Below are 26267 nucleotides of genomic sequence, written 5' to 3' on the forward strand. Positions count from 1 at the left end.
CAAAGATTTCACCGTTTTCATATGAAAATAATTGCAGAGGTCTGTGCTAACTAGGATTTAAATATAGATGTTTCTACAATTGGTATCTGTTCCTATCTTAATAAAAGTGCAATGAATATTGCTACGATGTGGGAAACACCTGAACTGGGCTGCAGGTGTTTGATAATGACACATTCAATGCAGTCGGGTTTGCCTCTCAAATAGGCCCAAGCTAATAAGTGCAAATCAAAGCTTACACAGCCATAACCAACAATATTGACTGCTCATTTTAGCCTCATCGATTGTATTTTTCAAATGGTGTTGTACATAATTCTTTCAAATTCAATTCTTCCATTCATCCATTTTCTTAGCCCCTTATCCTCACAAGGGTCAGGGGAGTGCTGGATTGCACTGGAGTACTGGAGTGCAGCACTTCCTTTCTCAAGTCCAGTATTTATTTGGAGGAATACTTTTTAAAACGTGTCCTCCTCAAAAACCTAATTTCCATTTCAGCTCGACTCATATTTATGGAAAAGCTTTATACTGTACAGTACGTACTTATTTATAAGTAACTACGATAGCATCATTTTATGAAAACATGACTACGTAATGAAGGCAATACTTAATTGCAGACAGTTTCAACATGAAACAAGATCTTTTTTTTTCAGTAATATGTTGAAATAAAAACATTCAACTCATCCTTACATCACAGTCACAAAACTGCAAAAAAGTCCATCATTTATTTTTTACGGAATTTTGAAAATCCTTATTTATTTTTTCTGCGACAACTACTCTAGTAATATTCTGCTGATACTTTATTCTCAAAAAACGTTTCTTTGTGAAAAAAAATGTCCAACATGGAGTTCACGGAGAACCAGTCACTGTTTACGGCCCGTCTTTGCTGCCACCAAACGGCTGTAATTCAAACTGCACTTTTAAAATGGACAAGTTAATGCGCGACAAAATAAAGTTCCCAATAATAGTTCGATAATAACGTTGTAGAATTTCAAATAAACATCTTAATCATTTTTATTTGCAAAATATAAAGTGCGATTTATAATTTGTCTATTGTGTGTTTTACTGTAATTCAACTGCGGTGTACTGTTTTGTAGTTTGAACGCAGAATGATTTTGCTGGTGACAAGGCCACTTGGGAAACGTCAGTGGAAGGAGGCGCAGGCAACCTTGCTAGCGGACGTCTTGGCTCGTTCATCACCCACAAACTTGGTTCTTTTTGGGTAAGTAGGAGAATTAAAATGTATGTATGGTAAGATAACTTCGAGTATAAGCCTATAATATTTGTTATCCGCTGCTATAGTTCGAAATAGGGTGTCAGCTTCCAAACATAATTGGACTCATTGTCAGTTCATGCAAATTGAGAGAAATGCGACCGGTCTTGGAGATTCCGGCTCGCAACCTAGCATAGGGAACACGTGTCAAGTTTGAACGTAAAATGCGCAAGTGCTGCCCACTGCAAGAAAGATGTATTGAGCAATATCGCCATTATTGTAATTTTAATACACTCACTTCATTTGAGATTTGGGCTGGTGTGTGTTTATTTTGCATATTCATAAAGTGAAAAGAAAGAACATGAGGGGAAAATGGGCAGCCGAGCACTTGGCCAGGAGACAGCTGCACCTGGTAGGTATGTTACATGAAATGTGAAACTCATGGAATTGAAAAGTCTCTCCTATCATTGGAAGGAGCTTTGAAAACCCTTTAAAATATTACTCAAAGCATCTCAAGCGCTCGAATAACATGAGTTATAACTATTTAAAGATTGGGAATATGGGCTAATTATGGTATTGGTAAAATAAAGAATAGAACAAAAAATTGTGACCTTCAAGTTAATTGGGATCTTCAAAATGTCATAACTTTTTTTACTTTGTCAATGGATTTTCATGACATTTCAGTGATGACAGCTTGACGAAAGCTGTCATAATGCCATTTGCACTTATTTTCATTACAATTGCAATACAAAGCAAATCTGTCAATTTGACTGATTTTGCAATGCGACCAACATTTTTGCGAGTGTTAAAAAAAACAATACTAGCGGTCATATCACCTTCATATTTCACTTATGCATTGATAAGTACACATAAAGCATAAATGAAGTACTTTAAAAATATATATATACTAACTGGCAGGTTTTAAATGGAGAAAAAATTGGAATAAAAAGTACTACAACTTCTTCTCTAGCAATTTTGAAAAATCAAAATGGAGGTTGTAGATGGAAACGTAGACTACATCATCAGCTTCTGTGTGTTTTGGTCCAAGAATAAACAAGCCTTGTACAGACAAAATAGTGACGCACACCGCACTGCAGTTTCTATCTATAGCACAGGCAGAACCGTACAATGAACGGCCGGGTTGTCGTGTACCTACTTGGTGAGTGACTGGTAGAACAATTTAATTGCATGGTCGAAGGTACAATAACCTTTGTATCAGCCTGTTTCCATTTATACAAGAGAATACGTCATGGCTTGCTCCGAGAATATTAACTATGCGTCCAATCCAACTGGCCCGCATTTCGCACAAAGTGCATATGTGAATGAATTGAGATGACATTTCTTTCTTTTTTTAAATATTTATTTTGTATTTATTAAATGGGAATAACTGGTGTTATGTGACAGAAGAGTCTCTGCTAGGATGAAGGGCAAAGTTTATAAAACAGTGGTGAGGCCGGCCATGATGTACGGATTAGAGACGGTGGCACTGAAGAAACAACAGGAAGCAGAACTGGAGGTGGCAGAAATGAAGATGTTGAGGTTCTCGCTCGGAGTGAGCAGGTTGGATAGGATTAGAAATGAGCTCATTAGAGGGACAGCCAAAGCTGGATGTTTTGGAGACAAGATTCGAGAGAGCAGACTTCGATGGTTTGGACATGTTCAGAGGCGACAGAGTGAGTATATTGGTGGAAGGGTCCTGAGGATGGCGCTCCCAGGCAAAAGAGCGAGAGGAAGACCAAAGAGAAGGTTTATGGATGTGGTGAGGGAAGACATGAGGGCAGTTGGGGTTAGAGAGGAAGATGCAGGAGATAGGCTAAGATGGCAAAAGATGACACGCTGTGGCGACCCCTAACGGGACAAGCCGAAAGGAAAAGAAGAAGAAGAATCATGGCACAATAATCCCTGAATCCTGCAAGGAAACCATATTGGTTTCTGAAGAAAACATGCATTTTCGCAAACGGCCATATGCATAGCAAAGTGCATGCAGTAAATTAGCTATCACAATGTAAACGTACCCATTTGACGTTAATATATTAGAGCATTAAGTGTAGTCCTTACCTCCAAAGTTGACAATTGATGTCGCTTGCAGTGTAAACACTGCGGCATGATGTTGCTGTGAATAATGACTGTGTGTCCTTCTGGCGCGAAATACTACCTACAACTTGTACCTCTTCCCCTTGTTTCACAGTGTCAGCAGGTGTTCAGCATCCGTCGGGGATGCATTCCCTCGGTGACCGCCGGTGTCGCGTGTCGTGTACTCGGTGGCAAAAGGCAGCAGAAGCAGCCAAGAGAGAAGAAGGCGTTGCAGGGGGGGCCATCAAATGGTTTGGGGGCGCGGTTTTCCCCTCATCATCTTTGGAAAAGAAAACTCGCATCAGGCGAACGTCACAACTCACATATCCACAGAAATCGTAATCGTCAAGCCGTGTGCTGTCAAGAGGACCAGCAAACTGCTTCACTCGCCGGAATTGCGTTCGGAACTACAGTGCCCTGAAGGTGACGAACAAAACACATCGTGGAACCTTCCAGAAGAAAACACAAAACAAACGAGAATGTCCGTAAAATTACAAAAACAAATTGACAAAACACGAATATGGAAGAAATTCATTGCCATCTGTAGCTGCCATAAGTGTGTCAGTTATAATACTTAATGTTTAATTTAAGTGTGTATTTATTTGTATGAATTAAAGTGCGGATTAAAGTAGAGAAGAATTTATGTTCTTTAGAGAAAACATTTACTTTTTGTTAGTTCACGTTTCTGTAGCGGAACCTTGTTCACCAATGTTGTTGGTGTGAGGACGACTTATTTTGGGGCACTTCCTGTACAAACAGTATTTCAGCGGCAAAGATTCGACGGGAGCGAGAGAAGCAAGAAAAATAACTCCGTTTTGTCAGAAGGTCAACGAGGTGTGTTATTGCTTGTGTTGTGTTTTGTCATTTATTTGTGTCGTATGAATTTTAATGTGTATGTATTTGTTTTGTATCCAGTTCGTACGGCTTCAAAGCATCCAAGCATCTTGAAATGAAAGCTTGTTGACGTGCGAATAAAGGCTGCTGTGAAAAAGAGCAACGTGTCCGGAGTGACTGAACTGGAGTTACACCATCAGAGTATGAATTCAAATTTCGAACATTATTTTTCAGCATTGAAATCCAACACACAAATATCTGTCTGAAAAATACAGTGTAACACAAGGAGCTCTTATTTCTGTAACAATGTGAAGATAAATTCAATGAAAGTTCACCTTTTCACAACTTAAATGTTTTAAACATCTCACCAGAATAAGAGCTTCTTGAGGAACCCATTCAAGGTATATCCATCCATCCATTTTCTGAGCCGCTTATCCTCACCAGGGTTGCAGGAGTATTTGCTTGAGCCAATCCGAGGAATCTTCAAGGAGGCCTCAGGGTAGACCATCAATTGGTTGCTAGCCAATCTCGGCACATGGAAACAGACAACAGTCGAGAGCTATTTAGAGTGTCCAATTCGTGCATGTTGTTGGGATGTGGGAGGAAACCGGAGTACCCGGAGAAAACCCACGCAGTCACTGAGAGAACATGCAAGCTTGACACAGTCGGGTCCAGGATTTGAGCCTCGGTCCTCAGAACTGTGAGGCCAACGCTCTACAGGTACTCCACCGTGCTTCCCTTATTTGATCCATATAAAATATTGGGCCAATTGCAGTAATGTTTCTGAGGTTGAAATTGCCAAGAGTAGAGATGTAGTCATAAATTTTGTGTGAAGATTGTTGACAGATTTTGGCTTCAAGCAAGAGGCCTGCCGTGTTTTTATGATTTTAATGATGACACCCAAATAAATGGATTTTTCCACATATTAAATAAGTGGTTGACATAATTTTTGAGTATGAGCTGTTATTCATGTGGTGCGATGACAGATGAAAGCAAGGTATGATATGTCATCTTGAACAATTTCAAATTTGCACCGTGGAGACTTATACTTTGAATGCTATGTATTTTGTTCAATGTTTTAATGATGATGTCAACATCAAATAAGCAAACTTTTGATTGAGTAGTTGTGTATTTGTGATCTTTAATAAATGACACTTGTTTTAAACTGAGTTTGACTCAATTTGCTTGTACAGTACATCAACGACATTTTCTCCATGAAAAAGGAATGAATGTCTTTCAACCATTTGGGGACCATCCATGAACAAAATGCTCTCAACTCAAAGCAAATGGCCAAAGTAAAAAAGAACAGCACAGCTGGGGCAATGTGGAGGATCACAAGGAAATTGCCTCTGAGCTCCTCTATCAGATCGTGTTGACAGGATGAAGAGATGATAAAAAGTCAGAACATGATATGACACTCCACTGACAACAAATGAGGGAAATTATCTCTGTGGGAGAATTTTTACCCATAAAACCAAATGGCACAGAAGACACACTGGAGAGAGAAACCTTTTCCCTGTTCAGTTTGTGGTCAGATTCTCTCCTCCATATTGTCCTGATGAATGCCACAAGGGGTACGTGGCCCACACACAGACACAGATGCACACCAAGATTTCACCGTTTTCATATGAAAATAATTGCAGAGGTCTGTGCTAACTCGGATTTAAATATAGATGTTTCTACAATTGGTATCTGTTCCTATCTTAATAAAAGTGCAATGAATATTGCTACGATGTGGGAAACACCTGAACTGGGCTGCAGGTGTTTGATAATGACACATTCAATGCAGTCGGGTTTGCCTCTCAAATAGGCCCAAGCTAATAAGTGCAAATCAAAGCTTACACAGCCATAACCAACAATATTGATTGCATTCATTTTTAGCCTCATCGATTGTATTTTTCAAATGGTGTTGTACATAATTCTTTCAAATTCAATTCTTCCATTCATCCATTTTCTTAGCCGCTTATCCTCACAAGGGTCAGGGGAGTGCTGGATTGCACTGGAGTACTGGAGTGCAGCACTTCCTTTCTCAAGTCCAGTATTTATTTGGAGGAATACTTTTTAAAACGTGTCCTCCTCAAAAACCTAATTTCCATTTCAGCTCGACTCATATTTATGGAAAAGCTTTATACTGTACAGTACGTACTTATTTATAAGTAACTACGATAGCATCATTTTATGAAAACATGACTACGTAATGAAGGCAATACTTAATTGCAGACAGTTTCAACATGAAACAAGATCTTTTTTTTTTCTTCAGTAATATGTTGAAATAAAAACATTCAACTCATCCTTACATCACAGTCACAAAACTGCAAAGAAAGTCCTTCATTTATTTTTTTACGGAATTTTGAAAATCCTTATTTATTTTTTCTGCTACTACTACTCTAGTAATATTCTGCTGATACTTTATTCTCAAAAAACGTTTCTTTGTGAAAAAAAAATGTCCAACATGGAGTTCACGGAGAACCAGTCACTGTTTACGGCCCGTCTTTGCTGCCACCAAACGGCTGTAATTCAAACTGCACTTTTAAAATGGACAAGTTAATGCGCGACAAAATAAAGTTCCCAATAACAGTTCGATAATAACGTTGTAGAATTTCAAATAAACATCTTAATAATTTTATTTGCAAAATATAAAGTGCGATTTATAATTGTCTATTGTGTGTTTTACTGTAATTCAACTGCGGTGTACTGTTTTGTAGTTTGAACGCAGAATGATTTTGCTGGTGACAAGGCCACTTGGGAAACGTCAGTGGAAGGAGGCGCAGGCAACCTTGCTAGCGGACGTCTTGGCTCGTTCATCACCCACAAACTTGGTTCTTTTGGGGTAAGTAGGCGAATTAAAATGTATGTATGGTAAGATAACTTCGAGTATAAGCCTATAATATTTGTTATCCGCTGCTATAGTTCGAAATAGGGTGTCAGCTTCCAAACATAATTGGACTCATTGTCAGTTCATGCAAATTGAGAGGAATGCGGCTGGTCTTGGAGATTCCGCCTCGCAACCTAGCATAGGGAACACGTGTCAAGTTTGAACGTAAAATGCGCAAGTGCTGCCCACTGCAAGAAAGATGTATTGAGCAATATTGCCATTATTGTAATTTTAATACACTCACTTCATTTGAGATTTGGGCTGGTGTGTGTGTTTATTTTGCATATTATAAAGTGAAAAGAAAGAAAGAACATGAGGGGAAAATGGGCAGCCGAGCACTTGGCCAGGAGACAGCTGCACCTGGTAGGTATGTTACATGAAATGTGAAACTCATGGAATTGAAAAGTCTCTCCTATCATTGGAAGGAGCTTTGAAAACCCTTTAAAATATTACTCAAAGCATCTCAAGCGCTCGAATAACATGAGTTATAACTATTTAAAGATTGGGAATATGGGCTAATTATGGTATTGGTAAAATAATAGAATAGAACAAAAAATTGTGACCTTCACGGTTAATTGGGATCTTCAAAATGTCATAACTTTTTTTACTTTGTCAATGGATTTTCATGACATTTCAGTGATGACAGCTTGACGAAAGCTGTCATAATGCCATTTGCACTTATTTTCATTACAATTGCAATACAAAGCAAATCTGTCAATTTGACTGATTTTGCAATGCGACCAACATTTTTGCGAGTGTTAAAAAAAACAATACTAGCGGTCATATCACCTTCATATTTCACTTATGCATTGATAAGTACACATAAGCATAAATGAAGTACTTTAAAAATATATATATACTAACTGGCAGGTTTTAAATGGAGAAAAAATTGGAATAAAAAGTACTACAACTTCTTCTCTAGCAATTTGGATAAATCAAAATGGAGGTTGTAGATGGAAACGTAGACTACATCATCAGCTTCTGTGTGTTTTGGTCCAAGAATAAACAAGCCTTGTACAGACAAAATAGTGACGCACACCGCACTGCAGTTTCTATCTATAGCACAGGCAGAACCGTACAATGAACGGCCGGGTTGTCGTGTACCTACTTGGTGAGTGACTGGTAGAACAATTTAATTGCATGGTCGAAGGTACAATAAACCTTTGTATCAGCCTGTTTCCATTTATACAAGAGAATACGTCATGGCTTGCTCCGAGAATATTAACTATGCGTCCAATCCAACTGGCCCGCCTTTCGCAGAAAGTGGATATGTGAATGAATTGAGATGACATTTCTTTTTTTTTTAAATATTTATTTTGTATTTATTAAATGGGAATAACTGGTGTTATGTGACAGAAGAGTCTCTGCTAGGATGAAGGGCAAAGTTTATAAAACAGTGGTGAGGCCGGCCATGATGTACAGATTAGAGACGGTGGCACTGAAGAAATAACAGGAAGCAGAACTGGAGGTAGCAGAAATGAAGATGTTGAGGTTCTCGCTTGGTGTGAGCAGGTTGGATAGGATTAGAAATGAGCTCATTAGAGGGACAGCCAAAGCTGGATGTTTTGGAGACAAGATTCGAGAGAGCAGACTTCGATGGTTTGGACATGTTCAGAGGCGACAGAGTGAGTATATTGGTGGAAGGGTCCTGAGGATGGCGCTCCAGGCAAAAGAGCAAGGGAAGACCAAAGAGAAGGTTTATGGATGTGGTGAGGGAAGACATGAGGGCAGTTGGGGTTAGAGAGGAAGATGCAGGAGATAGGCTCAGATGGCAAAAGATGACACGCTGTGGCGACCCCAACGGGACAAGCCAAAGGAAAAGAAGAAGAAAGAAGAAGATAGAAGATATATTGATAGATAGATGATAGATATCTGATCGATAGATATATAGATAGATAGCTAGATAGATAGATAGATAGATAGATAGAGATAGATAGATAGATAGATGAGATAGATAGATAGATAGATAGATAGCTAGATAGCTAGATAGATAGATATACGATAAATATAGAGATAGATAGATAGATAGATAGATAGATAGATAGATAGATAGATAGATGATAGATAGATAGATAGATAGATAGATAGATAGATAGATAGATAGATAGATAGATAGATAGATAGATAGATAGATAGATCGATCGATAGATCCATAGATAGATAGATCCGATAGATAGATCTAGATAGATAGATGCTAGATCGATAGATAGATAGATAGCTAGATAGATAGCTAGATTGTATTGATAGATTAGATAGTAGATAAATAAAAAATAGGATAGATGATAGGATAGATGATAGATAGATAGATAATAGATAGATAGATAGATAGATAGATAGATAGATAGATAGATAGATAGATGATAGATAGATAGATAGATAGATAGATAGATAGATAGATAGATAGATAGATAGAGAGATAGATAGATAGATAGATAGATAAGGTTGATGGATGTTGATGGATGTTGTGAGGGAGGGCAGTGGGTGTGAGAGAAGAAGATGCACGAGATAGGCTTAGATGGAAAAAGATGACACGCTGTGGCGACCCCTAACGGGATAAGCTGAAAGGAAAAGAAGAAGTTGATAAAGGCACAGGTTAGTCGCTGAAATGTCTGTTTAGTGTAAGTCCACAATTGCACGTCATGACAAAACATTTTGAAATGAAAGCTTTTCACATCTCTGCTAACACTTGTCTTGAGTTATCATATGACTTAGCATGATCGCCAGTAGCTGATTCATGCTGCATCACGAGTTTACAGCATTGCAGCACTTTTTTTTTTTTTGGGGGGGGGGTATCACCAAATGTGAGATTTGTGAAGTTTTATTCAATTTGTCTGGATAATTTTCAATTAAGAATTTGCATTTAAGACTAGTTATAACTTTTTATGTCATTTAAGCTTCATCAAACTAAGCTCCAGCACTCCCGCCACCCTTGTGAGGATAAGTGGCTAAGAAAATGGATGGATGGCATGGAACTGATGAATTAGTGAATCTTTATTTAAGAACTATTTGTTGTATTTGTTTGCTTTGCAAAATGGAATGCCAGCACAACGAAATGAGATGCTAATTTGTTAATTCATGATAATGATGATTGTGTGATGATTAATGATAATGATGATGAATAATTACCTGTTAATTGATGTCCACGCTCCTGAATGATTGCAGGCTACCACACTTATGTCAGTCTGATGCCTTTGACATGATTTGCTTTTGCTGGTGTCCATCTGTTTTGATTCCATTTGCAATACCTGTTTCCAATCATGGTGCCGAAAAGGATTAATGCCATCCCCGAACTTCAGACGTCCCATTTCTTGCTCAATTCTCAATTGGCCTTGTGTATTTCTCCAGTGCTGGACAACCTGAACAGTCCCTTTAGTGGAATCCTTGGAAAACCACCAGCCTACCTGCCCAGAGAGTCTATGAGTACGGCTGCTGACCTGCTGGAGGAGTGCCCTGGCATGGCTCGCACAGTGAATCCTTTGGACTCCAGCTCCCTTTTGGAGTCCCGTTCTCGCAGCCCTGAAGTCTCTGAGCTGAGTGGCTTCAGCTCTGGTTCTCACAATGTCTGTGATATGTTGGTACGTGGCGACACACTCTTCGGTTAACCTGTTCCGGCTGGCGCGTACGTGGACTTTTCAAATTGGATTTTTCTGTGAAGAACTCCACAAAAAGAAAAACTGGCATTCATTTGTTTTGTTTATCTTCTGTGTGGTGTTCTCCATCAATGCCACACACAGATTTTGTTCCGACAGTGATCTCACAAAACAAACATGTCTGCCTTTTGCGTCAATGTTTGCCAAAGATTGCCGGAGACTTGTATTAAGCCTTTGTCCTTGCTGTCTTGAATATACAGTTTTATATAAATATAAATATATATATTTTTAAAAAAACATTGATTAATAATCTGTACATTTTTATTCAATAATTTCCTGTTGACTCGGGGTGCTTCTTTATTTGCTATAATCATTTCCGAGTGTTAATTCTCACTGGAATGAATGGGGGGAAGTTGGCTCTCCCACACACGACTTCTTTTGGTTGTAAGTATTAAAATGTTGAGCTTGTTGGTTCCAACCTGTTTCAGACCTACAAATCTGGATGAATTCTCTCTTGACACACCTCAGATCAAATATCAAGGCATTGGATATGCTTGATCGGGAAGGAGCAAAATGGCCACAGAAAGTGGCTGATTGTCTTTCTGTGTACTGGGCCTTAGGTGCACATTTCACAATGAAGCAGTGCTTTCAATAACTTTTTTTTTTTTTTTTTATTGTTGCACATCCAAAGTGATTCAATAGCTTTACAGAGATTGAAATAAAATGCAAGATGTATTTGGTGAGATACATTTGAAAGAATGGTTGAACTGATCCCTCTTTCTCTAGTTCTCTTTGCAGATTTCACCTCCCCTCCCTTATCTTGCATCAAACATGGAGAAGGACTTGGTGCAACTGGGCTCTAGTCTGGACCCCCAGGACACAAGCTCCCCTCTCACCCCACCATCAGGCGCCACTCCGGGCTCCTCTGCGCTTTCTCGCCGCTGGCGCACTGGCTCCCTGTGGCCTGCTACGGACACACTGGACCAGGCTGAGGAAGCGTTTAGCATTGAGAGGGAGGCCCGTCTGCATAGACACGCTGCAGGTAAGTGCACTCGAAACAGACGGTGGAAACTATAAACTGCAACAAGCCGTGGGTGTCTTTACTCCTAAGATGAAAATGAACCAACCTGCATTTGGAGTGGTCATCTGCCCCCCAGTAACAACAAGTATCGGCTTTACTCCTGCAAGGTCTTTGTTGGTGGTCTACCCTGGGATATTACTGAAGGTAGGCTCTTGATAGCATGCACGGATTGTCGTTAAATTCTGTTAAAGATGGTGGATAGATAATAAGGTTTACCAAGACTGTTGCAGAGTTTCACTCTACATATAGGGACAAATCTCCATACCCTCAATTTATAGGATTTCTCAGTGAAAGTTAATGGGTCATCGTTTTGTTAAATGTAATGAATTTCAACATCTTCAAATGGATCAATGGATTATGGATGTTAGAATCCATCCTGGTGTACAATAGGAGCATTTTTTTTATCCTTCAGGGCCGGTTCTTGTCACGTCCCATCGGAACGAGAGGTAGGACCCAAATGCAGGAACTCGGAAGACGCAAGGTAGTTCAAGAAGAGACACGTTTATTGTATGCAGAGGTCGGGGATCGAGCAGGCAGTCCGGTGCAGCAGCAGTAGTTGTGACGTCGGCCGACGAGAACAGATGAGCGGACAGGCAGGAGTCGGTACACGGGGAAACAACGCAGGCAGAAGTGTCAAGGAGTCAGGCTTACAAGGTTGGTCAGAAAACGGACAGAGGTCGGTACACACAGGTTCAGTCAGGAATACGAGAGTGCTGGAACGGGACATAAAGCTCAAAGAACTGGCCGCGGACCAGTCGTCACCGGGTCCTATATATATACACAGGGGATGATCCGCCCGCATGAGTCGCAGGTGTGCGCCTCCCAATTAGCGCAGCCGCGCGGGCACCCGCACAGCTCGTGCTGAAGCGGCTGGATCATGACAGTTCTCGGAATATGTACAGGGGGTAGGGAGAAACATTTAAGGCAGTCGTTCCCAACCAGTGTGCCGTGAGTGCTCTTCTGGTGTGTCATAGGAAATTATGAAATTACACTTAATTGGTGAAAATATTGATAACAAATGAGTGGCATGGTGGGTCAGATGGAAAGTGTTGGCCTCACAGTTCTGAGTTTCCAAATTCAATCCCAGACCCGCCTGTGTGGAGTTTTTACGTTCTCCCGTACCTGTGTGGGTTTTCTCCGGGCACTCGAAATTGCCCTTAGGTGTGATTGTGTTTGTCTCTATGCGCCCTGCGATTGGCTGGCAACCAGTTCAGGGTGTACCCCGCCTCCTGCCCGTTGACAGCTGGGATAGGCTCCAGCACTCCCGTGACCCTCGAGAGGATAAGTGGCTAAAAAATGGATGGAGTTTTACTCAGACTCCAGCACGTTGCCGCCATTTCCTTATAAGTTCTCATCAATTCATGCTCTCTTGTGCATAAGGATATTAAATTTACAATGGCGTCTCGCATTGCGAAACACCAGAATATTAGCAGAGATGATTAAATACACTTGATTTTGTCACAAACGAGGTGGAGGGGAGGACCCAAATCCAGGAAGCAGAGACAAAAGCGTGGATTTTAGGAAGGTTTATTTCCAGGCAGAGGTCATACACGGGAAGGCAGTCCAATAGGGCGATGGTATAACAAGGTCCAAAAAACATGACACAATATCAAAAATAGACATGGCAAAACATGAAAACGTAACTTTAGTTGATATGGCTCAGTAACGCAATGACATGGGACAAGGCAGATATGCTAGCTGATGCTCGTGAACACACATACATATACACACAATGATCTGGTAACAAGTGCCATGAAAAACAAGGCTTGAATGACACAACGTAATCGGGGGCAACGGCGTTCCGCAAGCGCACACGAGGAAGTGGCACACGGCCTATGTGAATATGGCTCGGAACAATAGGGTAATATTCCCCCGGTAACTTCACTCGGTTGTGTGATGTTCTCTTCTTTGAAAAGAGCTTCCGTGTCAGAAGGGGCGTGTTCGTCTCCCATAGTAGGGTCCACCGTGTGTTTTCAATGGCAAATGTCCGGGGTGACATCACGGACAGTGGATGCAGCCAATATGGCAACCACTTGGATGTCGTCGGATGACACTTCTGCAACTTTGTGCATGGATGAGGCGCTCTACGCTCACATTTATTTTTTCCCTATACACATTGAAGTGAATAATGTTATCTGTATTTTTCTTTCATTACAATATCTATTTTAGAATGTTTATAGGGATGACACTTGACTTTTAAGATAGTGATATATTAAAAAAAATACAGTTGTGTTAAAATGTGCATCCATCCATCCATTTTCTTCACCGTTTATCCTCACGTGGGTCACGGGGAGTGCTGGAGCCTATCCCAGCTGTCAACAAGCAGGGGCGGGGTACACCCTGAACTGGTTGCCAGCCAATCGTAGGGCACATCGAGACAAACAACTGCACTCACAATCGAACCTGGGGGCAATTTAGAGTGTCCAATTAATGTTGCATGTTTTTGGAATGTGGGAGGAAACCAGAGTGCCCGGAGGGAACACATGGAGGCACGGGGAGAACATCCAAATTCCACACAGGCGGGTCCAGGATTGAACCCGGGACCTTAGAACTGTGAAGCCAACGCTCTACCAGCTGATCCACCGTTCCGTCTAAAGTATGCATATTTTTTGTAATTTTAGTCAACTTCAGCAAGAGTGTCAAGCAGTTTGAGTGGGCAAAGGTTGACTCTCACTCTCCTGCAACCATCAAACTTATTTTTCAGTTTGAGTAGGATTGTATGATTGCATCAACGGGTTTAGGATAAATTAGATATTTCTGCATATTTTTTCTGATCTAGTGAATTCTTCCATTTGGTTCAACATGTGGCTTTCCCTGCAACTGAACATGGTTTGAATTTGGGGGAAAAAAATATTTTCCCCATTTCATCGGGTTTTCCAGTTTTCAAATCCACATCTTGCAGAGTTCACTACCGCAAACAGGTTAAGAACCCTGATCTGAAACTTGTAGTGCTGAATTTTTACTGTCCTTCCTCACGGTCATCCTCTCTTTAGCTGGACTCATCAACACTTTCAGTGGCTACGGCCCTCTGACTGTGGAGTGGCCTTGTAAGGATGGCAACCACCCTTCTCACCCTCCTTCAGGTAATGTGGCCAAAGGTAATGACAAGCGGGTAGGCTTTCTTTTTTCCTCCTCCATCAATTGTTTTGGGATGGTACTATGGTGGACACTGGGATGCTGCTTATGGGTTACTGAGTAAGTGGAGTCGTCAATGCCAAGAGGTCGACTCAAGACGTGCAATCGACAGACGAATTTAAGGTTTGTCATATATTCTACTCCCCAAGAGGGGTTGCGTCAGGAAGGGCATCCGGCGTAAAAACTGTGCCAAACAAATACGAGCGTTCATCTGAGATGTTACGCTGTGGCACCCCAAAACGGGACAAGCTGAAAGAAACTTACATATATTCCACTGGTGGTGTAGCGAAGCAGTTTGTTGAACACCGCATGTCAATCATTCTGCACATATTTTGATGTAAATATTTAACGATCAACAGTGGCTTGGCCTCGTTCAGTTGAAAAAGAGGCTTGGATGAGAAATGGTTATCCTAATAAAAATATGGATTTGTTCCACATAGGGCTGGGGCATCATGGGAAAAACTTTTTGTTTTGGTCAATTAGCTTCTTTGAATAATGCCATTCCAAAAATTAGATTGACGTGCTTATTTCGGGAAATTTCCCGCAGTACCACATTTTACACCCCAAAATTTCCTACTCGTCCTCAATTACACATTCAACAAAATGGTTCCACGTAATTCCCATTTCACATTCAGAACTTAAACATTGCCCGCAATGCATTTTTTTTTTAACCTAGAATCAGATTTCAGATTAAAATACCTCGGCGTTGCATTAAGGCAACGTCAATTTGCTTAAAGCGTGCTCAAGGAGGGCAAACTAGCATGCTACTGTGCAACATTGGTGCGTTCGAGGTGGTTTTACAACACGAACTTACATACGCACACTTCACCGTTTGGCAAAATCAATTTACACTTTTGAACGTGTGAAGCCAAAATAACTTCCATTTTGATAAATCCCCCAGCCCTAGTACCAAATAGAGATTGTGCACCTACGTCATAAAATCACGTGACACGCCATGTTGCCGGTCAAACAAAGCATTGTTGCAAGTCAATTCCATTGAGATGAAATGAAAATATGTCTGATAGCACAACACCCAGAGTTTTGTCCGATACTGTTCAACATTTAGAAGGTTATAATAAACAAGGGTATGTAGAAAAATTAGTGACACTTAGCATAGAGGACACACATTTAATGCCGGAGTTAATGTTTTTGCCGATAAGAAATTCAACTGTTAATTCGCTTCCGTTTGTCTCGGACAATTGGATATACACATGTATCTGGTGAAAAAGTTGTTGAGATTTACATGGAAGAGTTTGAAAGCATAGAAAAGTCTGGACCCATACAAATACTTTGTTGCTGGGTCTGTTCTCAATCAAGAAGAAATCCCACATAGTGATGGAGCCACTCAGATTTTTTTCAATACAAATACCAATATTTAAATAAATGACCCCTGGTTTGACATAAACTCACATTCATTGATGCGATTGGGATGATTGATGATTGGGAAAAAAAATTCAGGACAGTGAGTCATCTCCTCTGTACACGGCAGTGTATTGCGGTCACACTTAACCTCTGTAAACCTCTTCAACAGACACTTTTTTTTAATACACATTGTTCTCAAATGAGCCAACTTGGCATTACAAATACTTGTTGGTTACTTGAGATTGAGAAGAATATTGGACCTGTCTGACTGGCAATCTTCAGCTCTGACCCCCTTAGCTACAGTTGCCATGTCCCACAATCTTCCAAAATAGCGACTGAACAGAACAGGTTTGAATTGGATTCTCTTAACAAGTATTCCTGGCAACATTGCAGTATGTTTTTTGCCAAATTCGCCAGACCCGTCCAAGAGGGTTCTACAGAGAGGTCTCAACTATTTCACGCAAGGATATGTACACGGAATTAAGATTTTGGACGGAGCAGGATGCAATGTCAGAGTTACAGCGAAACGTTGCCGATCGATGCAAAAAGGTTTGACGCCTCACAAACTTCATATTGAAATCCAACAGGATAAAATAGTGGAATCTTACTGCACATGTGAAGCAGGATGAGTACGTTTTACTTGGAAAGATCACGAGTAATGTCATTGTAGTCTTTATAAGTGACTGGGTGTATTCATTTGACTTGGCTCGTAATGGAACCCAGTACTCTATCTTAAAAATCCGATGCGATACAAATAGGCAACGAGGCATTTCTCTTGCATGACATCCCGCATTTAGTATCACTAACCCGACTCTTTGGCATGAAACATTACACATTTCATTCAGCAGGTCAGTGATACACTAACAAAGTGAAAGTTGCTCTCCTGCAATGGATAAAGCACTGACAATCATGAAATCAAACTTGGAGAAGATACTTCTCCCTTACCTTCGAACATACAGCCTTGTGTTGAGTTGTACGTGTGCTCTTCCGCGAGCCTTAAGGCATTGTAGACACTTGGTCAACTGTTTTTTAGGCTTTGGGAAATGAATCAACTCGACCCATTGTAACCTAGCAGGATATCTTTCATCAGAATCCCACGTTCCCCAAGCGCATCTGAGGACCATTTTGTTCGGAACGTCAACTATTCCAAGCGCTCGCGGCCGATAACCAGCATAGCTTGTGGAACATGATTGACAAGAGAGGCAGGTCAAGCCAGGGGTTAAGACAATGCAGCTATCTGATTGGCTATTATTGTACGTGTGATTGACAGGTCTGAAAGGTCCATTCCTACCTGAAATGAAACGATCGCGACACAGGTGTGTGTATTTCATTGGGCACCATCCATCACGTTTAATTGCGGAAATCCATCGGCATTTTCTGGTCTTTTCAGCTGGTATTTCATAGAATGATCTATTTGAAGAACTGTCTCCTCTATTGTGACGACCAACAGCACAACAGGTCTCGGGCATTGTGAAAAATCTGCTCCGGTTCAGTGACACCCGCAGTGCCAAGCAGCTTTGTTTGACCCGCAATATGGTGTCATAAACAGTGACGTCACGCACACGATCTCTATCGCATGAAAGATGCAGAACTTTTTATTTTTAATTTGTTTACCAGCAAAGTCCAAATTTCAATGTAGAAGTTTTCTTGAATGTGTTTCCCTTGTGATGTTCACCGTATAAGTTCCACATGGTCTTTTTGCATTGACTCATAGTAAAGGTTTACTGTCTGTGTAGGCAAAGTCTACCTGGTTTTTGAGTACGAACAATCTGTGCGGGCCTTGCTCCATACCTGCTATCAGGACCCGTTTCACCCAGACTTTAGTCGGGAGTACTACTTCAAATTGTGCAGTGGCCGAATGCATGGCAAAGATGTGAGTACAAACTTTATTTATCTATTTATTTTAAAAAAAATTGGGGATCAGGGAAATGAATTGGGTGGGCTAAAAATCAAATTTGATGCAGTACGACAGACATTGAAAAGTGAATATTATGTGACTCCGACTTTGTCATGTAAACTGTTCCCATGGTTTGTTGCGGGTTGACTTGATACTGTACTTTTGCCAATTGACAATAATTGCACTCATTTTCTATGGAGCAAGGCTGTTGTGAATGTGGTTTGGCCTTGTCTTGCTGAAATAAGCACATGAGTCCATGAAAAAGGCGTTGCTTGAATGGCAGCATGTTTCCCCAAAACATGTAGTGAGCTCTTACACCCACGTCATCAAATCACGTCACTGGCCGGAAGTGTTGGTCAAACAAACCATTCTTCAATGCTAAGTCGGTTGGAGACGATGCGAAAATACGTCTTATATCACGACGCCCAGAGTTTTGTCCGATACTGTGAAACATTTAAAAAGTGATAAAAAACAAAGGTACATGGAAAAATGAGAGACACTTGACATAGAGGACCCATATTTAATGCTGAAGTCGATGTTTTCGCCAATAAGAAATTGGACTATTAATTCACTTCCGCTTGTCTTGGACAACTGGAGCTACACATGTATCCGGTGAATAACTTGTTGAGATTTACATGGAAGAGTTTGAAAGCATAGAAAAGTCTCGGCGCATACAAATACTTCGTTGGCGGATCTCTTCTCAATCAAGAATAAATCCCACATAGTGATGTACCCACTCAGATTTTTTTCAATACAAATACCAATATTTCAATAAATGACCCCTGGTTTTACACAAACTTGCATTCATTGACAATGATGGGAAAAAAAAAATGACAGCAAGTCGGCTCCTCTGTACACTAAGCGTGTTGCGGCCACACGTTAAACTTCGGTAAACTTATCCATGACAGAATTTTTTTTTTAAAATATGCATTGTTCTCTAATGAGTCCAATGCATATTTAAAAAAAGAAAATAAACCGCTGGGATAGGCTTCAGCCCCATACACGGAAGCGGGTTCCGGCCACATTTTGAACTTCGGTAAACCTCTGTGTGACCGACGGTTTATTTTCTTTTTTTAAATACGCATCGGACTCATTTGAGAACAATGCATATTAAAAAAAAAAAAAGTCTGTCAGGGAGAGGTTTACTGAAGTTTAACGTGTGGCCGCAACACGCTTTGTATACGTTGGAGACGACTCCCTGTTGTTGTTGTTTTTTTTTTTTTTTAAATGCATTGTTCTCAAATGAGCCAATTTGGGATTATAAATACTTGTTGGGAATTTGAGATTGAGAAGAATAATTCCTACCTGAAGGGAAGTGATCGCTACCTATTTGGTTGGGCACCATCCATCATGTTTAATTGCAGAAATCCATCGATCTTTTCTTGTGTTTTCAGCTGGTTTTCCATAGAATGACCTCGTTGAATGTCTGTCTCGTCTGTTTCAACAACCAACAGCACAACAAGTCTCAGGCATTGTGAATATTCTGGTTCAATGTCCCCCACACTGTCGAGTGCTTGACAGCTCTTTTTGACCAGCAATATGGCGCCGTGAAAATGGTGACGTCACGTGCACGAGCTCTATTTACGTTTCAGCATGAAGGGGGCCTTCACATGCCATTGGCACTAACACAGCCCCATCATCATCATCATCATCAGATGCTGACTTTTTAACTTTGCGTCCGTAGCGGTCCGGATAATTCTTTTCCTCTTTGGCCCAGAGGACATGACATCCAAATTTTCCAAAAACAGTTTCACATCTAGACTCGTTTGACCACAACACACTTTTCCACTGAGAATCATTCGATCTCAGATGAGCCCAGAGGGCCCAGAGAAGCTGGGTGGCATTTCTGGGTGTTTTTGATGAATGGCTTTTTCTTTTCTTTGTCAAAGTTGCACTTACGAATTGTATTTACTGACATTGGTTTTCTAAAGTGTTCCTGACGCCATCTGGTGATGTCCTTTTACACGTTGAAGTCTCTTTTTGATGCAGTGCTTCTTGAGGGATCAAAGGTCACGGCCAACCAGCGTTGATGTTTGGCCTTGCTTATACTGTATGCTGTGATTTCTCCAGAGTCTGTGAACCTTTTGATGATGATGTGGACTGTGGATGATGAAATTGCTAAATTCCTTGCAATTTTATGTTGAGTAACATTTGTCCTTAAACTGTTTTGAACGGGCAGTCCGTGCCCTGATTTCCAATGTTGCCATTTGGGCGCTTTTTTGAAAACTTAGAAATTGTGGTCTCCTGTAAAAAGGTTTGTAGCCTTCAAAAAATCCAAATGACTGCCAAGTGTTCTTGTGTGGCTCCAGGTACAGGTTATTCCCTGGGTCATTTCGGACAACAGCTATGTGTGCTGCTCTGCTCATCATTTGGAGGCCAGCAAGACTGTTTTTGTGGGCGCACTGCACAGGATGCTCAACGCCAAAGCGCTGGCCAGGATTATGAATGACCTGTTTGGAGGAGTCGTACATGTGGCCATTTACACAGACAAACACAAATATCCCATCGGTAAGACTGCACAAACCAGATTTTCTTCCTTCCTTTTACTTCCTGTCAGCCATACGTTGCTTAGTATGGATTCTCTATCCCACAACCCTCAAGCGTGTCTGTGGTTCCCTCATGCAGCTGAATGTAAGATTCTGAGCCCATTTACTGGGTCTCAGAATATGCATGTCTGTGGAGGTCAATGTACCGTCGAATCTGATAAACCGTACCCAATAGAGTAAGTTTGGACTTGATTCACACAAGTTGCACTGACCCTTATCAAGCTAACTTGTGAAAAAATACATGAGTGAAAAAGTCCTGAAAGTGTCATGACAAAGTTGTTGATGATGCTTCCCCTATCAATTTATTCTGTTTGTGTGTTTGGGCTTAGTTGCCTTTGAGGGCCTAGTTGATCAAAGAAGATGAAAGAAGTTAATCATCTGACTTTTTTTTTCATTGTCAGTTATTGTAAACAAATGTTCATCCTGATCTCAAAACTTTGAGCAAAAAAGGATCCGGTGCTTGACTCATGACAGCTCAAATTACGCATCTGTTGATGGGCGTTTACAGTAACAGGAATTGGAATTGGCAAAAGTCTTTTGTCGGTTTGGTGCAAAATAAAATGGTGGCGTTGTGTGCTGTGTAGGCTCTGGACGCGTGACTTTTAGCAATCAGCAAAGTTACCTGAAAGCGGTGTGCGCAGCCTTTGTGGAGATCAAAAGCCCCACGTTTACAAAGAAGGTACCCCAAAACGGTCTGCACTTGTCTGAATGGACCAGAAGTCAAATCAAAACTGTGTCTGCCTCGTTCTCGTCAGGTCCAGATTGACCCTTACCTCGAAGACTCCATGTGTCAAGTTTGCCTTTGCCAAGATGGTCCTTTCTTCTGCAGAGACCAGGTCAGCATTCAGGCAAAATAACAGTATATTGTTTTTGTGCCACTATGAAGCTTTTAGTGGTCATTTTTTAAAAAAAAAGCGTCTTCTATTTAAACCCAGGCGTGCTTAAAATACTACTGTCGCTCGTGCTGGCACGGGGACCATTCCATGGATGTCCTGGGCAACCACCAGCCCCTCATGCGCAAGAAATAGAACAGGGACTCCGGCTCGGAGGCCTCCAGCAAACGTCCTCTCGGGGATCAGCTGCAGAGCAGAGGAGAGCACGTCTCAGACGGCCGTCGGCGTGAGGGGCAGGGTACTCCACCGGGCACTGGGGTTAGATCACTAGGAAATGTTCGCTTTTTGCACTTGCTCTGTTTTTGCTGTTCACAGTTGGCACGTTTACATGTTGCATGGTGACGAGCAGTCATGCAAGTGTCATTGCCATTCATTGGCAAATGCCATACAGTGCCTTTAAATTTGTAGTTTTTCCCTCCCTGCCCTTCCCCCAGTTGATGTTTTTCCAGTGCAAGCTAACTGGTGTTTCTTACTTCGGGAGTTGAATGTTGGGCTTCATTTAACCAATTGCATTTTAGACTTTTACAGTTTTTTTTAACTAATTTGTACACACAGCGGTTTCAAGTCATGACATGAAAAATTTGAACAGAATTCTACCTGGAGGCAGTTTTGGAGAAAACCTTTTTATTTCCTGATCTCTTTTCCTGATCCTTGTCCCCTTTTTTTCTGACCACTTTTAATTTGTCCTGCCAGATTTCACACTTTGTAAACCTTGTTTGCCCCCCTGTTGCGATTGGACATAGTTGCATAATTTCTGTGCCGAGGACTGTTGTTCCTTGTTCTCCAGTTCTTTTGCCCAGCTGCTTTTTACAGTTTGCAAAGTCTACCTCATTGTGATCTACAAAGTTTGCTCCCTACGGTTGTGGAGTTCTTTCAGAATGGGCACAATAAAGTTGTTTAAGCATTAAACTGCAGTCTGTATTATTAAATTCTGCAAATGGCTACTCACAGCACCTTAGTTGACTCCGAATCTGCCGCTTGTTTTAAATTAGAGGTTGTGATAAAAAAAATTATTCAGCAGTTGGCGGTAAAATTATACTGTTCTTAGGAGGAACAATAATAATAAAAAGAATTCTTTATTTTGAAAAATTTGAGTGTAAATGGCAAAAAGCTGGGCTGATTAGGAGAAATATTAATATTAATCCTTTTTAAAATAGCTCTTACTGGTGTTGTGGAAAATCCAGTTCCTGCTGATACTGTTGCCTGAATTAGAGATGGGCAACCTCAATTACCCATGGGTTCAGACAGCTGGCAATAAATCCCGGGTGCTCAGTCATGCACTGCAGCAGATGGTCTGGATAATATGCCATTTTCTGGTGAATATGTTGACTCTTATGGAAACAAAAACTTTCTTCTGTTGTTTCCATGGGTATGCATCACTTCGACAGCTCAAAGAACCATATTAGTCCTGTACACAGAATCATCCACCCCATTTACATTTCAATTTTAACCATTTAGTGCCTAAACAAAATCACAAGATACCAGTTTACGGCTTTCAGTCTAAAGTTTAGTGGTTTTGCTCATGACATCTTGGGAAAAATGTGACTAAAATAGGGATGGACAGCTCTGTGTACTGTCTGGTTATGGCATCAGTTTACCACGTCAAATTATATGTAGGGTGAAGTAAGTGAAGCAAGACCAGCTATTGCGCTCAAATTAACGTGACAACTTCTTAAACGGATTTCGTTAATTAAAATCCTTGTTTGTGAAAATATACATACTTAGACTAAAACACGGCATTTGCATTATTTTAAAACAAGACTGAAAACTTCATATATTCATTCAGGATAGCGAAGCCATTTCTATTTATCAGTTTATGGTTGAGTAAAAAAAAAAAAAATAAAAACTTCACAAATGCTTACCAGTGTGTCCAACACAAAGCATGGCCTCCTCCCTGGGTCTGACTGCAGGCTCGGCACCTTCATCACCAGCTATTTCGTCTGCATTTGAACATGTGTTCTGTCCAACTGGCTCAAATTGATTTAACGCCTTTATAAATCTCGTATTCTTCGCCTTCTTCATGGGATCCTTCAGAATAATGTTCATTGCTCAAATTATCTGAGAATTCCTTGTCGTTCTCACGTTGGAGTCGAACTCCAGCCATGTTTATGTCTCATTCTTATCTCGCGTCCCTTCTCGGGATTTCACTCTGTGTCCTCGGGTATTTCCGGCGAATTCGGGAAAATGTGATCAATTTTTGCCAATAACCAAAAGCTACAAACTCACCTCCCACTTGCTCGCAGACTCTGCAAAGCCAGCCGGCCGGAGGCGAGGTGATTGTAAGATCACCTCAGGGAACAGATATAGTGGATTGTTCCTTTACTCATCAGAAGCGACCACCTCGAGCCACTCTGGATGTGACCTCACCACAGTTGATGACTGGAGTGGTTTTATCCCTTAATCTGCACAGCAGTATGACGATCAGCGGGTTGGTTCAGACCGTCTCACCTCAGTTGATGCGTCAGGTAAGTTTCTCGCCTACGTTGAGCCGTCTGGAGAAGAAACTGCGACTGTTAGTTCACCTCAGGCGATGAGTCTAGTGGATATATCCTCGACTCCACAGAAACATCCAAATAGAGGCACGCTCTACCCAAAGCAATGACTGGTTTGCCTTTGTCCTAGACTCCTAAGAAAAGTTTGGTGAGAACCGCGATGATCCACACTTCAGCTCGGTCCATACGTCGAGTGCATGCAACCTGAAGTCAGAGGCTTCCGGCTGAACACACAGTGAGTGTCAACACATCCGGTCACATTAATCACCTCAGTGGCTAATGCCAGTGCCTTTCTCCTTGACTCCTGACCTAAGGGTTCGCCTTGAGCACTGGTGTCAAACTTGAGGCCCGGGGGCCAGATCCGGCCCACCGCATCATTTTATGTGGCCCGCGAAGGCAAATCATCAGTGTCGAAATCTGTGATTCTTCTGAAAATTTGTCCCAATATTTCAAATCGTCATAAATGATAATGTTGAAATATTATCAGCATTTTTGTATTACCAAACATGAACAATGGTTGAAAAACCCATTACGCTTAATTTCTGATTCCAGAACTAGTTCATAAATTTCATGTGTAAATATGATGAAGCGATTCAGGATTTCTATGGTTTCACCATAACGAGCCTCTGAGGGAAATTGTAACTACAATGTGGCCTGCGACAAAAATTAGTTTGACACCCCTGACCTAGAGGAAGGATGACCGTGACGTCATCTCGGATGGGTCTCAACTCACCGGGTGTCGCCTTGCCTCGGATTTCTCTTACCACATCTCGCTCAATATGCGGGGCGCCTTCGAGCTTGAATGCACATCGACGTCCAGTCCGAGACACGGTGAGTGTCGCCTCACCTCAGTCGAGGAGTGTCTTGTGTTTCTCCTTAACTCCGCGTAACTGTACGACGAGAGGCATGATGACTCTCAACTCATCTAACTTAATGAGTGGAGTGACTTTCTCCTTGACTCCGCAGGACCGTCCCCCGATCGAGACAATGATGTGAGCTCACCTCCGTTGAGTCCATTGGCTGTCACCGCAGCAAGGTCGGATGTGAGCTCACAAAAGTCGCCTAACGCCTCACATCCGTCGACTCCATCTGCTATTACTGTCATTTCATCTGAGTCGGATCCATTGGAACTATTCACCACTGAGTTCAATGGATCTCGACTCACGTCCGTCGACTCTGGCGGGTTTTGCCTCAATTCGCTCGAGTTTACTGACTCCCACCTCACCCCTGTAAAGTCCTGTGACTCTCACCTCATCTGAGTCAAGTCCAGTGGCTCTCCCCTCACCTATTTTGAGTCCAGCAGCTGTCACCTCACCTCAGGTGAGTCTAGTGGGTCTCACCTCACCTCATTTGAGTCCAGTGCCTTTCACCTCACCTGAGTCGAGTCCACCATCTGTCACCTCACCTGTCACCTTAGTCCACTAAACTATCACCTCACCTCAGGGGAGTCCAGTGACTCTCACCTCATCTTGTTCAAGTGCAGCAGCTGTCTCCTCACCTGAGTCAAGTCCACCATCTGTCACCTCACCTCAGGTAAGTCTAGTGGCTCTCACTTCACCTCATTCGAGTCCAGTGCCTCTCACCTCGCCTTAGTTGTGTCCGCGAACCTGTTACCTCACCTCTGGTGAGTCCAGTGCCTTTAGCCGAGACGCTGCTCAACAGTCCGACTGGAAGCGACCGGTCAGGCCCTTGTAACCACCCAACAAAGTTAGTGTCCTCGGGATTAGCAACACACAATCCCTGCTGTCAAAATTCAAATCTTTTACTGAGACACTGGACTTCCTAAAGGCAGGCATGTGCTGGTCCATGCGATGCAGGTCTCCGACCTAGACCAGCATATGGATATCGGTTACGATGGTGACGGTGTTCTAATTCAAACGAAGAGGTTAGTGGGACTCTGCTACGGGATACACCGGCTGCATCTGATATACATCATGGAAGGCTGTTTAAAGAACCAGTACAACTTCCTGAAGAAGCATGTGCCACTCCACTGGTGCTCGGACGATGGACTTGTGGCACTGAAAAATTGCCCGGGACACATGCTGTCACACATGATCGACGGCTACGTCCTCACTGTGATGATCCTGCCGACGAACATCAAGTAGCCTGATGGCAATTTGTCGTTGGCGCACTTTTGCCGTACCGTTGCCTGGTGGGTGCTCAATGACGTGGTTGGGGAGTTCAAGGAGTTGGTGGGAAACCTGCCTAAGGAGGACTTAAGCCGGCCCGCCATCCAGAAGATGAAGACGTGCGACTGCAGGTCAAGGAACCTGGCCTTTGTC

At 41.8% G+C, this 26267-nt stretch overlaps 1 protein-coding gene and 2 long non-coding RNA genes across 5 annotated transcripts in view; 2 read left to right on the forward strand and 1 right to left on the reverse strand.

Moving 5' to 3' along the window:
- The window catches only part of LOC133494396 (uncharacterized), a 322682-nt gene that overhangs the window by 16184 nt on the left and 280231 nt on the right, over positions 1–26267 (reverse strand). The window lies entirely within an intron of this gene.
- On the forward strand, positions 1129–22383 carry LOC133494395 (cytoplasmic polyadenylation element-binding protein 1-like). Its single transcript, XM_061808179.1, has 10 exons — positions 1129–1216; positions 10335–10564; positions 11366–11621; positions 11691–11804; positions 14654–14758; positions 17894–18030; positions 20364–20562; positions 21185–21279; positions 21356–21436; positions 21536–22383. The coding sequence occupies exons 2-10, from the start codon at positions 10406–10408 to the stop codon at positions 21626–21628; spliced, it is 1239 nt and encodes a 412-aa protein (XP_061664163.1). The 5' UTR covers positions 1129–1216; positions 10335–10405; the 3' UTR covers positions 21629–22383.
- On the forward strand, positions 3632–5148 carry LOC133494681 (uncharacterized). The gene is made up of 4 exons (XR_009793356.1): positions 3632–3703; positions 4040–4114; positions 4196–4315; positions 4559–5148. It is a non-coding gene; the product is annotated as an uncharacterized LOC133494681 (long non-coding RNA).

The sequence above is a fragment of the Syngnathoides biaculeatus genome, chromosome 21, assembly GCF_019802595.1.
Source record: "Syngnathoides biaculeatus isolate LvHL_M chromosome 21, ASM1980259v1, whole genome shotgun sequence".
Taxonomy (NCBI): domain Eukaryota; kingdom Metazoa; phylum Chordata; class Actinopteri; order Syngnathiformes; family Syngnathidae; genus Syngnathoides; species Syngnathoides biaculeatus.